A 15,760-nucleotide genomic window follows, 5' to 3' on the forward strand; every position below is an offset into this window, starting at 1 on the left:
GTAATCACGTGACAGCTGCACTAGCCTTTACCTGTAACTCACCTATATTTGACCCACCCAATTTTATCTTTTTCTTTCTTTCATTCGTCCTCTCTCTCTCTCTGTCTCTCTCTCTGTCTTTTTTTCCCTTCTTTTTACAGGTTTATACAGTTTATTTAGACAACCAGGATATTATAAATACTGAGGTCAGAAGTCCAAATTCTTTCAGTGCAACGTGTGTGTTAATTTTTAAATACAAAGTTCAACAGTACCACTCCACTAAGGCACACTTTCTAAAAGTTTTATAAGTTGCAAATAATGGCTTTGTCAATGGTTAGTATTAGGTCTTTTAAATCAGTTCGCAATCATTAATCAGAACAAAATTGAACTTTTTATTAACCATTAGTAAAAGCCATTAGTTACAATTTATAAACCCTCCATAAAGGCTGCCCTCTCAAAGAGTGGTAGCCTACTTGTTCAACTATATTTTCTGTAAACTGTATCTACCTATATGTTGGTCAAACTGTGTCAAAACCTTTTCCAAACTGCAATGAATACATACATTTCTGGCAGAGACATTTTAATATTTTGTGCTTACAAATATACAGGATTAAGTCTAATACAAAAATCAGCCTTGAAAAGACACAGTGTGTGTTTTTGTGTAATTACAGAATGTAAATTTATTAAACCCCCAAATTCCACAAAACAATACTTAGGAGATGACCTTGGTGTCCTCAATAGTAGCCTACCTGCGGCTCTGAAGACAACACTCAAATAACTGTGGCTGTTATTGAGGCAAAAAGGCATAATACACTAGCACAAAATGTTTTTACTCATAAATCTGTACTACAAAATGTTTTAATATTTCTTAATTATCTTCTAAACACTTCTTTTTAATGGACAAACTTAAATTTAAAAGACATTTCAAGAGGACATCACTTTCCTCATTTATTCAATAATATAAAATGTTATAATGCAAAACATTCTTGTGTCTGATTTACAAAAGACACCGTCAAGAGTCTGCCTGCAACAATGACAATCATCACAGCGCTTTTTACGATATAAGGCAACATCGTACAGTAATACACAATCAGTGTTGTATGTGCAGTAGCAGTATAAATTATCTCAAGGCCTTCAATAAAAACACACATACAAGTCACAAATATTGAGTGCAATCTTAAAATAATATAGGAATAAGAATAATCTCATGACAGACATGGTCAGTAAAATCAGTTACTGTACACTCCAAGAAAAGAAGTCTGTCTTCAACGTCCATATGAGAATCCAGCTGGCCAGCACTTAACATCTGACTTCAAACAATAAAAGAGAGTGAGAGCCCTTTATCTGAACTCTTCAGAGTGATAATTGATGGCTTTGAAGCTCACTCAACACTGTCAGTCTGGACACTTTAATGCACAAGGCATCACTGGGTTCATGTTCCTTCTCAGGGAAAATGTTGCTCCATTAACGTGTTTGAACGCTGTCATGCTTCAAATGACCTGTATGAAATAAAAAGATTGCTTAGTTGCAGCATCTATGTCGAGGAAATTCACAACACTGCAAAGCACATCTTAAAAACATACAAAATGTTGCATTTTGTTACAAACTCTGCCATCATTTGTATTGGATCATTATTTAGGTTGCTTCAATTAAAAGTTTAAATTTAAAGCACCATTATACTTAAGTGGAATATTTGATTTTTAAAAAGTCAACAAGTCTCGCTGGCTGTATTGTGTATATCTATCATGAAATATAACTCTAACATCCTACTACTACAAGCTACGGTGGGAAAAAATAAGGAGGTCATGATGAAAATGATCAAATATATTAATGCAGTGGTTCCCAGACCCCGGGGCGCCCATGTACACGGCCGTTATCGCAGCACATTTACACTTGTCAAACACATGTGTGTCTAATAACATAATTAATTGCTGCATTACACTGAAATAATTGCTACAACAGAATCATTATTAATGTTATTAGTTCCACCTGTGGAATCATGTTAAAATATCTGTTGTGAATACGATTCCTTGCCAGCTATAGTATAGTACACAAGTATTTCTGTATTTTAACAATTTTCTATTGTATTTCTGTATTTTAAATTATGTTGTTTGTTGATGTGGTGTCCCTGTCACTTGTCCTCATTATTATCCTGTATTGACAATGATACCAATTCTGGTGAAACCAAAGATACTTATTTTAACTGGTGATTCTCATCAAGTAAACACGTCAGCCAAATCCAAAATATATCTTGTACTCGAGTTCACTGTCAGTTTGGAAGGAGAGTTGTGTGTATTTTCTGTGTAAAAACTCAGTATGGGGAGGGTTTCATTTGCATTTTTCATTTGCAAAACACAAACAAATAAGAAAAGTGTGAGAAGAAACATGCAGTTCATGTTCAGGTTAGAGATACACCAATACAACTTCTCCCATTGCAGTTTTTGACACCTCAGTTGAGGTTATCTGCCAACATGAGTACAGATCTAATACCAGCGCTCTCTTTTTCTCAAATATAAAATATGCATACCTTACTGTACTGAATTCAATGGGATATTTTTTTATGTAAGGTAACATGAGTCCAGAGATTGTTGTGGCACTAAAAACTAGATTGCTGTGACTGAATGAGAGTAAACAGCAGCAGAGACATTGAATGTTTACAATGACATTGAGAAAGACACCGTTTTTAATGTGGAACAGTGATAACTGATACTTGATCCACCTAATATGGTCAGTATCTGGGTTCATACTGATCCAGCATATTGGATCAGTGAATCTGTAGTTTGGGGCATGATGGAAAAACTTTGGGAACCACTGTTGTCACTTATGTTTATATTTTACAATATTTCAACAATATTGCAAGAGGCACATGTTATGTCATGTTATCTTCTGTTACTGCAGAAAAGTTTTCACTTTTACTTCTTCTGGCGACCAGCTACCGTGCCAGTCCGACCACATACTATTTGAGATTCACCTGAGCTCCTCTTTTAGTCTGTTGAGTTTATCAAAGAGTCTGTCATTCTTGACCTGCATGGGAGCGCTCGGAACAAACCAGGCTGCAATGAACTTGCATATGACGACAACGTGCTGCAAGTAGAGAGAAGGACAGTGTTAGGAATGTAATCTCTTCTTCTACCTGCGAAAATATAGTTTCATTAAAAATAACCTTCCCTAATTTTTCTCACAGCTCAGCTCACCGTTGATCCTTTGAAACTCAACTGTGATGTGTTGAGTTTCAAAATAGACAAGCGGTGAGCAGGGAGAACATTGTGGGGTTTTGGGGTTTGGTTGGGTGCTATAAAAAATTGCTCAAAGAAATAAATGTATTGTAAGAAATAGTGGTGAGTGGTCACTTGTTTGGTTATGTTAAACATTAAAACTTACCTCAAACAGGATGACAAATGCAAAGCGCACAGCTAAAATTAGCCAGAACTGTGGGGTAAGACTGTAGTCCTCATTGCTCCTGTAGTCTTTATAGCTGTGAAGAGGAACAGACCAGTACGTTGATGTTATCTCCTTTATCAGTTGTTTTTTTATTTTTGAGAGGAAATGCAAACTTTATTCACATAGGACTTCTATTATATCCACAGACTACACAGTCCAGGAAAATAAAAGCAGGAATACTCAGCAGTAGTTAACACCGGCTGTGAGCAGTATCAGTACGTTTGACTCTTAACTATTAGGAAGCATAACATAAATGTCAGAATCATGTCAGAGAAATGTCTCTTCATCTGTAGAAGACAAATATGATTCAAAGAGAACAAACCTGCAGTAAGAGACATTCAAGCCACTAGCAGTCATCATCTGATCAGCTGCAAACTCGTTGTCTATGTTCTGGTCATCCAATCGGGCAATGGATAGGGTGTTATTGATGTAACCAACCATGCAGCTTGACAGAAAAACAACAATAGTAGCGTGTGTTACACAACAATATGGCAGAACATAAACGTTTTCTTATTAAGACTGACAGAGATCTCACTCAATATCTGTTACTGTGCCATTACTACATGGGCCATAGTAGTAACGGTACACCAGCCGAGGGATGAAGTCCGAAGATACACCAATAACCAGCCCGTTTGCAATGACGGCTAAGACACCAATAGCCTCCAACACGTCTATCCACACACCTGAGGGAAAGCAACATTGATTGATGTCAGGAGTAATTTACAGCATGCACAGTATTGACATGTTAATGACACATGCAGGTTATTTTACTTCCATAATGTCAATTAAGAGGTAAAAAAAATCTATTCTTAGATCATCAGTGATCCTCACCAATGTCGTTGGTTTTCTTGGGAACCATTCTGCGCTCCAGAGTGACCATCTTAATTGCATCCAAGCGTATCTCAATGATATTGTTAATGAGGGCCAGTAAAGGAGCAAGAGGAAATGCTGCCACAAATATGGTGGTAAAGCTGAACTGGATCACTAAACAAATAAAGAACAAAGAACATTATTTACATTATTAGTTGAGTGTTTTTTTCCTGATAAAGCATTCTGTAGAGCACATACCCATTTCCAGAAACTCATTGAATAGGCTGAAGGAGTCCACGTCATTGAGGCGGTAGTTGCTGACCCAGTCTCGAAGCTTGCAGTTGTCACACAGTTCAGCTCCATGTTTGGTCTCTAATTCATCTTTCAGGTAGCAGTGGGCACATTTCCTCTGTAGCTTCTGGGTTCTTCTCCTCTTCAACCACCTGCAGAGCCAGCTGATGCAACGAAGAGAAAGCTTTGACAATCTCGGACCCCATGTTTGGAAAGTGTATTAAACAGTGGGCATGTACTAACACAAAACTGATTTATACTTACGGGCCAGTGAACTCAAATACATTGCTGATGGTTTGCTTGAGAACCATTATAATCGCCATTTGGATAAACAGGTCTGTGAGACACCCACTAGGGTGACACTGCACACAGGAGGGTGAAAGGTTTGGAGTGAAATCAGTAATAATATTTTAATGTACAAAAAATTCATCCAACATTTACTTTAAATAATGTACATTTAGTAACTGGTATACATATCTATGTTCACTCACTTCTTCTAACCTCCATTTCCCTGCAATTCGCACATAACCACCAGGATGGCCATTTATCCTGTCAGGTGTGTTACAAAAACAAGCCATTATTAGTCTTAAAAAACTAAATCCATCAGGTTAGAACATTAATTTAAGTTACTTGTCTGTGTGGGTTTTGACACTGAGCTGGGTGATATGGTTGAAATCAATTTCACAATTTTAACATAAATATTTTTCCCCACATTAATATGCAGAATCACACATAGAAAATCTAATTTATTGTATTGATTGGATGTAACAGACTGTGCTCCACTGTTATGCTTGACATCAGACAAACATTTTAAATGTGTACAGCAAAATCTTCAGTCAATAAACATTTATATTGTTGATCTGCTACACAGCCTAACAGAGTCCACAAGTTCTTACCTGCCAAGGAAAAAGGCTACATAGAAGAGCGAGGAGAAGTAGGTGAAGAATTGAAAGGTGAACATCTTGACAGTGAAACTCTTCTCTGTGGCAGCAAATGATCTTGTTTTCTCTGGTAAAGAAAAACATCATGTCAGTGTCATGCATTTCACTATTTGGCCAATGGATGGCACAATCTTTCACATTTGAGAGAAGCCAGTTTATACAGTAGAATTTCAAGTTTACATCCTTTATATTATTACCTGTGTTAACACCTTAATGATCTAAATTATACTTAGTATATTATATATACTGGGGACTGGGACACATTGGAACAATCATTAATGTTATTAATTACACATGCTGTTCATGCAAACACAAATCAAAATGTGAAATGCTGTGAAAAAGGTCTATTACTTCACTAATGGGTCCAAAGCAAAAATATACCATGCAATTCAACCAGCTGAATGAAGAGGGGCTCAGATATATACTCTGCATCACCGAGTGCTATCCTTTATGGCATGTGACCTTTTAAAGTGAGGACATGTCTGGTCGTGACCTCTTGTCACATGTTGCAGTGTTGCAAGCAGCAAATGATGTTCCCCTTTCAGATGGTTTCATTTAGAGCATCTTGTTATCATCTTGTTATTAATCTTCTGACCTCTTAGATTTATCACGTGACCCTTTGGGGGATCCTGAATCCCAGGGTGGAGGTTGATCAGTCCATCGACTAAATTAATCTGAAACTATTTTGATAATCAAATAATTGTTTCAGTCATTTTTCAAGCAAAAATGCATAACATTTTCTGTGACAATTTGCTGTCTTTCTTTGTCATAATCATGACAGTGAATTGAATATCTTAAAGTTTTGGACTGTTCGTCAGACAATAAAAGCAAACCGAAGACATCACCATTGCCTCTGAGAAATTATGAATGCAATTTTTCACTATTTCTTAACATTAGGCTAAACAATTAATCGGCAGAAAATAATCGGCAGATTAATCAATGATGAAAATAATTGTTAGTTTCAGCTGTACAATGCTTTTCATGACAAGGCCACAAGACTGAGTCATAATGCAGGGCCCCTCATACAGCCCATACTGTGACAGTAATGCCTGCAGGCTTCCTCCTGTCATGCCTCGCCTTCCCTCTAGTTTCCCTCTGGAGATCACCTGACCTACCACACATCCAGTGAATAAACAAAGGGGCCCAGTTCCAGTGTCCACCATAAGCCCTAAAGCCTGTTGTTCGTTCATGAACATGGTCGTGCCTTCATTTAATAAAGACACTGTGCTTGCTGTTGTGTTCTTAGCTCTTGTGTGTGTGTGTGTGTGTGTGTGTGTGTGTGTGTGTGTGTGTGGGGTTTTATGATTTATTATTTCCCCTGTCATCGTTTTTTAACAGTAGAAACCTGCAGGTAATTCTCCCAAGAAAGTCTGCATAAATTGGAAGCTTACAGAAAGTGTGAAGAAAGGGCTCAAAACATCCACTAGAGTCATGGAGCACTTGCCAATTTCACACGAAGACATAAAAATGTGTGTCAAAGTCTGAGTCTGAAACATTGGATCTGGGCCACTGTATAGAGGACAGCTTCCTGACTCTTTTGAGGCCATATCGTCTGTGTTGCCAGGCTGCTGTACTGTTCCAGACAGCACTCGCCTACCTGAACCTGCTGCCAGTTATCTATGTCTGACCTGCTTCCTGTTTGATTACCCGCCTTCCTACTTTAGCCCTCCTGGATTTGTTTGCCTGTTTTCACTGCCCACCTGTTGACAACTTCAAAACTGTTTCAAATAAATGCTCATCTAATCCTGAAACAGATTAAATTCTGAAACAAAAACATAAACTGTACATAAAAGATGTTTAAATCTGCCTGGAAACGTAAGTGTAACAGCATAAACTTGAAATTTGGTACCAATATAATAGAAAATATAGAAAATAATAGAAAATACAATGAGCAAACATACCTATTTCACAGAGCTTCATGGCTACGATCCTGTTGACCTGCAAAGACAAAGACATGGTCACACTCTTGAAGACTATAAGTACAAGGAAACAGAGACGTGTTTAGAGACTTGTGTACCCGCGTCATGACAGTGATGATTAAGTAATGGAAGACGGCCCCCAGCATCATTGCTCCGCTGTTGGAGTGGTTGCGGAGGAACTCCCATGATCCTTCAGTCAGGAGCACTGCTGCGATCACCCTGAACACCACCAACGCATGTGTCAGGCCAATGATCACCAGTATCTGTGGTGACATAAAAACACTCATTTGCATTACTGTTTGTAAGGATTAACTCCTAACTACATCCTTCTAACTTTTTATTTTAACCTAAACTCCAACTATATACATATATATACTATATCCTTATAATACTATATGTGAAGAGCAACAAAATCACAAGTCACCCACCATAACTGTAACGCAGATCAAAACCAAAGTGCTGCGCAGATAGGAGTGTTTATATTTTTTGGGTTCACAGTTGGCATTGTTCACAATTTCCAGGATCAGTTCCTCCTAAAAATGATATAAAAATACAGTCATGAATCCCCCCTCCAAAAAGCACTGACCTGAAATTAAAGAAATGGGATGTAAATCAATGTGAATATAAAAGCGATCGTACCTCCTCCTCACACCAATCAGACACTTTCCATTCACACACATAAGAAGCTCGATGTCTCTTCCAGAATTCCAAAAACAGCGTTGCTGTAAAGAAACATGGATTTAAATTAGCTGATAAAGCCTCAGTGGAATATTATATATACTGAATCAGAGTTACAGGTTTTTGATACACAGATCCACTGTGATAACTGTGAACTTTTGCCACTTTTGGGTTATTAGGTAGCAGTTTTACATTTATCTTTCACTGAATATATGAATACACAAGGGGTTAGGGTTATGGTTAAGTTTTGGGAAGTAAGACAACTTTGGTTAAATTTCGAGGAAAGTTTAGTAATAAAAATGTTTGTGAAATTTGCCTGGCAGCAGAAATTCAGGAACTGATGCCTACTTCTGTGGTTTTACTGTGAACTGCTACTTGGTAAATGCTGGTAAATCATATGATTTGTCATATAAGTTCCAGCTGTTGTTAATTTTTTTAGGCCTTAAATACAAACTTATGTTGTTTTTCTTTTTGTTTTTTAACAGGTATCGCAAGAACTTTCCATTCAAATTCTGTCCAGCAATATCCACTTTTCTGACCTCGGTGCATTCTTTCTTTTTATGAGAGAAGGTGTGTATGGGAGGGATGAGATAAAGAAAGTCATGCAATCACTTTTTTCTTTGAAGACTGCAATGATTGTTCTAGTTTATTGTACTCTTCACACAGCTGTGCTAATAAACTTGAATCCATATTTTCTACAGGTTGTATTTGATATGAGAATAGGTTTGAAAACAGACTGTAAACAGTTGAAAATCCACAAAACATAGAAGTACTCAAAAGACAAAAAAGCTGAATAAGAGTGTGAAAACATTTATACTGTATGCGTTCTTATGGATGACTGCTCGACCACCCCCACAGCCAGATGGCCTGGACTGATTAAGGTGTGAGTAGCCAAGAGGAGAAGGTTCTCACAGTGATGTGGCATCTCCTTGGCAATGCATGTCTCAGTGATCATAAAAAAACACCCAGGCAGTTAGATAAAATAAATTTGAGGCACATAGGATACTTGGTTGTACATGTTGTACACTGATTGTCTATTAATTGTATAAAATGTGTCAATTTCATGGGTTTTCATGGTGTTTGAAACAAAATTGTATTTGCATGAATTATGACTGTGATAAATCACAATTCCTAAACAGGAATCTGTATATAGAAAATACATGCAGAAAAATGCATAAATATACAGTGTTATATAGACACACAGAACTCACCCCACACTGCCATGAACATCGCAAAGAGCACTGTGCCATTATTGTCGAACAGCAGGCTCACCTGTGGACAGATAAGACCAGCAGTGAGCATCAACAGGTATGTATGCCATTCAGATCTTTACTGATAAATGCACTGATGTACCTTCGCATATGTGCAGGTGTCGGAGAGCTGCCACACTTTGCATCTCTTGTCACAGAGTGGACACATGACTGTGTTCGCCTCACAAACCTCCTTTCTACAACACAATGAGCACTTTAATTATTACAACATAATAATTCATGTTATGACACAACGACTGCAAAGTTGTGAAAACACTTACATGAGTGGTGAGCTGTTGAAGAAAGCAAGGCCATAAAGGAAGACAATGACCCCAATGAGAGCAGGTGGGATGAGCAGAAACGTGTACCAGCCCAGCCACAGGTAGTACAAGGCCACCTTCTCCCCAAAGTAGTTCCTGACACACATACACAAACACACACATACACGACAGAGAAAAGATGCAACTCAGAGGAAGTGATATGCACTTCATTACCTCTGTAAAATTTGATTTAATGTAAAATTTACAATGTAAGCACAATTTGTAAACATTGTATACGAACATATAATGTTTACGTCCCATTTTGTACATATTCTATACATAATTCTTACAGCATATGCTTAATTTATGATAATTTAATCCATTCCTGGACATATAGGTCATGCTATATATGGCAGGTTAGGTACAGTATGTGGTGCTACACCAACACCGATTTGGCTAAATTATACAGTGAAAGCATAATGTATAATATCTGTATATAAAAAAACATTCAAATATTTTATGTTTATATAAAATATTTGTAAATTGTACAGTTTTTATACAGGTATGGGTTTGTTCTGTCCTTCTGGTATTTATAATAAAACTTAGAGTGGAGTGTATCTTGTCACTGTAGTCGCTGATTGGCCTAATGTGAGAGCTACAATATAAGTTTACGATTTTGTCTCTAACATACTAACATGAATCTTACACATATCCAGTTAAACTTAAAATTAGTAGTAGTTTATCGTATGTCAATTGTAAATTATAAGTTAAATATGATATTGTAAACAGCAACAGTTGTCGACATGACGCACGTTTACACTGTGCTCTGCTGTTTGTACAAAAGTGAATCCAAGGACAAAGGCAACAGCTCTAATCTGTACCAGCCTTAAGAGCATAATTTTAAATAATTAGTCCAAACAATGCCTGCATCATGCGTGAAGGATGACATATTTACTGTTGTCTCGTTAATACTTGAACCCAGTTCACAGTAGAATTACATGGAAAACAATAATGCAGGAAAGTAATGAATAGGTTGTTGTGTTGCAATCCAAACCTGACAGCATTTATGGGTTGCCCTTGGAGACAGGCTGTCCATCGAGCCCAGCTCTCCTTCAGCTCTCGCTGTTTCTTTTTCTGAAAGCAGAAGCACAAAAAATCAAAGGAAATCATCGATATGAAGAAGAGCTTTGTACAAACCAGTTAACACAGCATACAGTCATACTGGACACAGAAACTAACAGTCTAAAAATATAATATATTACAAATTTTAAAAGATTTTACTAGTTGATACATACAAATAAAACCACCCAAAATCAATACTGCCTCATATTTAGAATACGCTTCAGAAATGTATTTATATCTTAATTTTCATTTCTTTCATTTCATTTTGTGGACACATCTTCCAGTTGTCTTTTATAACTGTGATGTATAAAGAAAACAGAGGAACACACATGTACACGCTCACATATGCAGAGGTGTAGCAATGTATGCTCACATACACATCCCCACTTACTCCCAACACTGGATGACTCACGGCATTATTATGACTCGCAGCAAGTCTTTGTGAACAAATACTTATTCTGGCACCAATGTATTATTTGGGAGGGCCCTTGCCAAGTTTCACTTCATAATTTAAGACGCTCTTGAGAAAAACAAAACACTTCAGTGGTCACATGAGAAGCAGAGATGTACCAGCTGATAATAGTGTCACTATCTGTTCTAACAATGGCAGATGTAGTATCACTCACGATTGATTCAGTTCTCATACAAGGAATGTGTCTTTTTACTTGTCTTCTGTTATCAGTCACTATTAATATCATCTCAATTTGACAAAAAGCAAAGCAATCAATTTTTAAACCTGCAGTTCCTGTCCGAGTCTTGGCAATTAAGCACTTATCAGGTCAGATATGGTGACAATATTGAAACCTGTAAAATAGTTTGTGATAATCCATAAATGCTGAACAAGGACAAAGATTATGTATAATATATGTTAGGATTTTTACCTCATGCAAGCAGAACCTTGCCTCAAAAACCTTCAGCTTCATGAGATCCCGCAGACCCTCTGGGAAGATTAAGCAGTAAGTGGAATAACATGAAAGATCAGGTGTCTGGATACCTGAGAAGGATCTGGAGTGTATTTAAGACTTGCTCACCTCCTGTACGGATAGGGGTGTGATTCAAGATGAAGTGGACAATCCTTATCCTGAAACAAAGACATGTATCACATGTTTGTGGCGCCTTTTAACCATGAAAAACAACAGCAGGTCTTAGAGAAAGTTCATAAAAATGCAGAATAAGATTCCATTTCCATATCACATATGTATTTAGAAAACAAATTGTATTGTTTAAATGTGCAGCCATAATGTGCACAAGTAAGAATACAATTGTAATGATATGATGAAATGGAGTAAATAGACAGTCACAGATGCTATATGAAGCACCTGTGATTGTTTAAAACGAAACAGAGAGCTATGACAACGTGTTTTACCTTGTGCTGAGAGGCACAATGTTCTGATCCGAGCTCCAGTTACAGGCATCAGACACTTTGAGTAGATACCTGTACTTCTCGAAAATCTCTTTAGGCGCTTGAATCCCATAGAAGACTAGATCGTCATCTATAATTTTCTAAAAGGAATACATTAAGACAAGATGAATGAATGTATCATGTGATCATCTTCATCAAATGTTCAAAGCTGTAAAAAATAAACAAAGACAATGTTTGTTTTATTAAACACTTACTGTCACTTTCAAGTTCTTTTTTTTGAGTTCTTCAATGTATTCGGTTTGCTTCTTGAAAGCTTCTCTCTCCTGCTTATCGCTTGTTTTAGCAACCAGGACATAGTCGTATGATAGTGGAGTGAGCTGTGTGTCAAAAATGATACACCAAAGTCAGTCTTTTTAGGGGATTATATAGGTAAACCTTTATTTGTGGTGTGTATTAATGAGGCCATGACTGATTAACATGTTTTTACCACAGGAGGAAGGGATGTCTGTTCATTGCCGTTCTCTCTCACCACTCCCATGAATTCCAGCAGTTCAATACTGGGCTATTCAACATAATAATGAAAAAAATAATACAACGATACTGTAAACCGTCCACACAATAATGGTAAATAGCACATCATGAATTTTTTTTTAAAACAATAGAAGAAAGTATGAGTGAAATGTTGTTTCGCAGGATAATTAGTGTTAGTCATGCTGCTGATATTCAATATAAAGCTTGTTAAAATCAGAAAGGTCATCATGAACAAAAGATTTCTACCTAACTATGACGCGGGGGTGTGTCAGTGGATGCCACTGTGCTGAAAAAAGCCTGTAGAGATCTTGACTCACCATGGAGGACTGTCACTAGAGAGGGTTAACCTGATTGAACCGCATGGCATGTTGACGTACTCTCACCCTGTCATGCCAGTCAATGCTATTCACTTACAGAGTATAGTCTGCACACTGGTACATGCAGTACAAGAAAAGCCAAGGTGTGGCAGATCAACAAATGCAATCTGAGCATTGTGACACCAGAGGAGGTTCCTACTGTATGCTATTCAATCCTAATCAACACTTAAATGGATTTATATGTAGCCCACTCATGATTTGTATAAGGGTGAGCCATGTTAAGCACTACAATGAGCCTGTGTTGTATCTATAAATGCAGGAATAAAGGCAGCAGGCCTGTGGCAACAGATTTTATAATAGGAGCTGGTCTCAGAGAAGCTCCATTATGTATCGACATATCTGTGTTAGAATAAATGTGTATGTGTATGAATAAAATCACCTACCTGTCTCCTGTGGACGGGCATGATGAGTAGGTGCTGAATGCAGATGCGACTTCCCGGATTAAAAAAAAGGAAAAAAAAAAAGCCTGATCCAAAATCCTTTCAATCAGCTCATCGATATGCCCAACTATAAAACGACATGAGTGCTGTTGAACAGGCAGCAGGGAACTTCCGTACTTCCACTAGGAACAAACGTGTTGTTGTCTTACAAGCTAAGGAATGTAAAAGCGACTCTACCTGTTGCTGGTGTCACAGCATTTATCTGCACAGCCTCCACCTTTCTCAGTCGAGTTCAAATTCAACAGTGGGAGTGAATACAACACACAAATAAACAGGGTCTGCTGTATGTTACACTGGCTGCAGATAAAAAGAGCTAATAATCTCGGTATGTCTCAGCAAGTGCAACGGCATTGCATATTTTCATTGCGTCCTCCTGATTGGAGCAATATACCATTTATCGCTATCACCGCTAGATGGAAGCAAACACTGTGACTCTGACCACCTGCTACTGGTAATCACCATCACTGACTTGGCTCTGATTGAGTCATCCTACACACGTCAGTCAGCACTGACTGTGACATTTATCATCTCCACTTCTACACTTGTCATGAAATTAAAGTATCTTGTTGATATGCTACACAGATTCTTTGACATTCACAGTCTAATATTGAGACTTGAGTGTCCAACATGAAATAAATGCCAATTTTCAACAATAGAAACTTATCATACATGACCGATATTAGTTTTGGCTTGTAACTCCAAAAGACCATTCCCGAAATCAGAGGTTCTCAACCTGGGTTTCGGGAACCCCCAGGGGGCCTTGAGGGGATTCCAGGGACCCCCAGAAAAATGGGGAATATTTTAATTTCAGTATTATTTCATTGTCTAGAAGTTAGGCCAATGAAAGAATGTATAAAAATGACTATTCTACTCATAGGTTTCACACTATTCATTGTTAATCTGCCAATCTATAGTATAGACAGTTATGGAATATCAGATGGGGATCCCTGAGACCACATCTTATCAAATACAGGTCTGATACGGCCTGATGTGCGACAATTTGGGAGTCCTTGACACCAAACAAACGTCCCAACTTCTATTGCACAAGTTAATAAATAACCATCTCAACCCTCACGATTGTAGTGCCTCAAGCACAGTGTAGACGGTATCATAAGGAAGGAGGAACTGTTTTGTTTTGTTTTTTTAGGCCAGGTAGTGTGTTTTGTAATTAAGATTTTATCTATTGAATTATGTTTCACATGTTTTTCTTTATCGTGGGTTAGGTGCAATAACTTATCCTTAGTAGTGACTCAAGCACAGTGAAGAAGGCTCTATGAAGTAGGAGGCACTGTAATTTTTTAGTCTAGGTAGTATGTCTTATGATTGTTAAGATTTTATGCATTTGTTCACAATGTGTTCTATGTTTCACTTACGTTACCTTGTGCAATATCTTATCTCTTCTAGCTGAATGTAATTATTTGGTGTCTGAGTGCACTGCTGCATTGTTTGGTCGGTTTTGATGAACCACATCATTGTCTAGAGAACCAAGTATTTAGCGATTTTTTAATGCATTGTGTGATTGCCGTTGGCTGCAGCACTCTTTTTGCATTGTGCACTACTGCATTGTCTTTTTGTGTTACGCTGTATATGTCTTGTTGTGTATTATGTGGTTGCAGTGGTGTGCAGAATTTTTTCTTTTGCACTCGTGCACCACTGCATTGTCTCGTCAATGAGATATGTTTTTGTTCCCTCTATTGTATTGTCATGTATTGCTTTACTGCAGCTCTGGTTGACACTTTTGCACAAGACAAATTTCCCCCTTCGGTATATTAAAGTTCATCTCATCTCATCTCTCATCTCAAAAAGGTTGAGAACCACTGCCCTAAATTAATAAAAGTACATGTTCAAAACACACTCACCTGCTATAGATGGTTAGTGCATGTAGGCGTCTTAGTTTATTATATATTCAACAAATATAAATGGTTATTCCGTTATGAGGTTAACAGTGTTACAGCGGCTTTCTATGTTGCTGGCTCAGCAGTTTTACTTCATCTGCCAGTTTCCCTCTTTTCATAACCTACAAAACAAGTCCAGCCTTACAGAAAGCACAGGAATAATCTACTATAATCTTAATCTTAAAAGTTGTTTTACAGAGTTACAGCTGGGACGGTTGGAGATGAACTTGCTCAAGTGTTGATGTAATTGCACTTTACTAGTATTACTAGTATTTCTAGTATTTACTAGTATTTTTATATTATTCATATGTGTACCCAACTATATTAGCTAGGAGAATATTGTTCTTGTTCTCCATTAGATGACAAAAACGTTACCTTTCTGATGAAGGTATGCCATACAAATATATAATAAATGTATTATATGTGATGCCAAAAGTATGTATAACAATCAAAATTTGCTCCA

At 37.4% G+C, this 15,760-nt stretch overlaps 1 protein-coding gene across 2 annotated transcripts; it reads right to left on the reverse strand.

The window, feature by feature from the left end:
* Positions 1 to 358: 358 nt before the first annotated feature.
* LOC122985901 (anoctamin-9) lies at positions 359 to 15,755 on the reverse strand. Of its 2 annotated transcripts, none has more exons than XM_044356910.1 (25): positions 13,580 to 15,755; positions 13,346 to 13,394; positions 12,542 to 12,616; positions 12,309 to 12,431; positions 12,058 to 12,194; positions 11,723 to 11,772; positions 11,573 to 11,631; positions 10,624 to 10,703; positions 9,591 to 9,725; positions 9,413 to 9,506; positions 9,271 to 9,331; positions 8,021 to 8,103; positions 7,810 to 7,914; positions 7,480 to 7,644; positions 7,364 to 7,400; positions 5,418 to 5,529; positions 5,013 to 5,070; positions 4,786 to 4,883; positions 4,489 to 4,685; positions 4,252 to 4,404; positions 3,956 to 4,103; positions 3,743 to 3,865; positions 3,361 to 3,454; positions 2,951 to 3,063; positions 359 to 1,478 (listed from the first exon to the last, which is right to left on the reverse strand). In XM_044356910.1, exons 2-25 carry the CDS (start codon positions 13,364 to 13,366, stop codon positions 1,463 to 1,465), a joined length of 2,337 nt encoding a protein of 778 aa, XP_044212845.1. In that variant the 5' UTR covers positions 13,367 to 13,394; positions 13,580 to 15,755; the 3' UTR covers positions 359 to 1,462. The 2 variants fall into 2 exon arrangements, with proteins under 2 accessions (XP_044212845.1, XP_044212844.1); XM_044356909.1 differs by having other exon boundaries at positions 13,346 to 13,469.
* Between the last annotated feature and the right edge of the window lie 5 nt (positions 15,756 to 15,760).

The sequence above is a fragment of the Thunnus albacares genome, chromosome 7 (assembly GCF_914725855.1).
Source record: "Thunnus albacares chromosome 7, fThuAlb1.1, whole genome shotgun sequence".
Taxonomy (NCBI): Eukaryota; Metazoa; Chordata; class Actinopteri; order Scombriformes; family Scombridae; genus Thunnus; species Thunnus albacares.

What these genes read in the sequence shown, in the direction of transcription:
- LOC122985901 (XM_044356910.1), bottom strand. Translation starts at nt 13,366, where the DNA reads ATGCCCGTCCACAGGAGACAG. An exon ending in AGACATCCCTTCCTCCTGTG is followed by an intron (nt 12,432 to 12,541) that starts GTAAAAACATGT and finishes TTTGACACACAG; the next exon opens with CTCACTCCACTATCATACGA. An exon ending in GATGTTCATGGCAGTGTGGG is followed by an intron (nt 8,104 to 9,270) that starts GTGAGTTCTGTG and finishes GTTTCTTTACAG; the next exon opens with CAACGCTGTTTTTGGAATTC.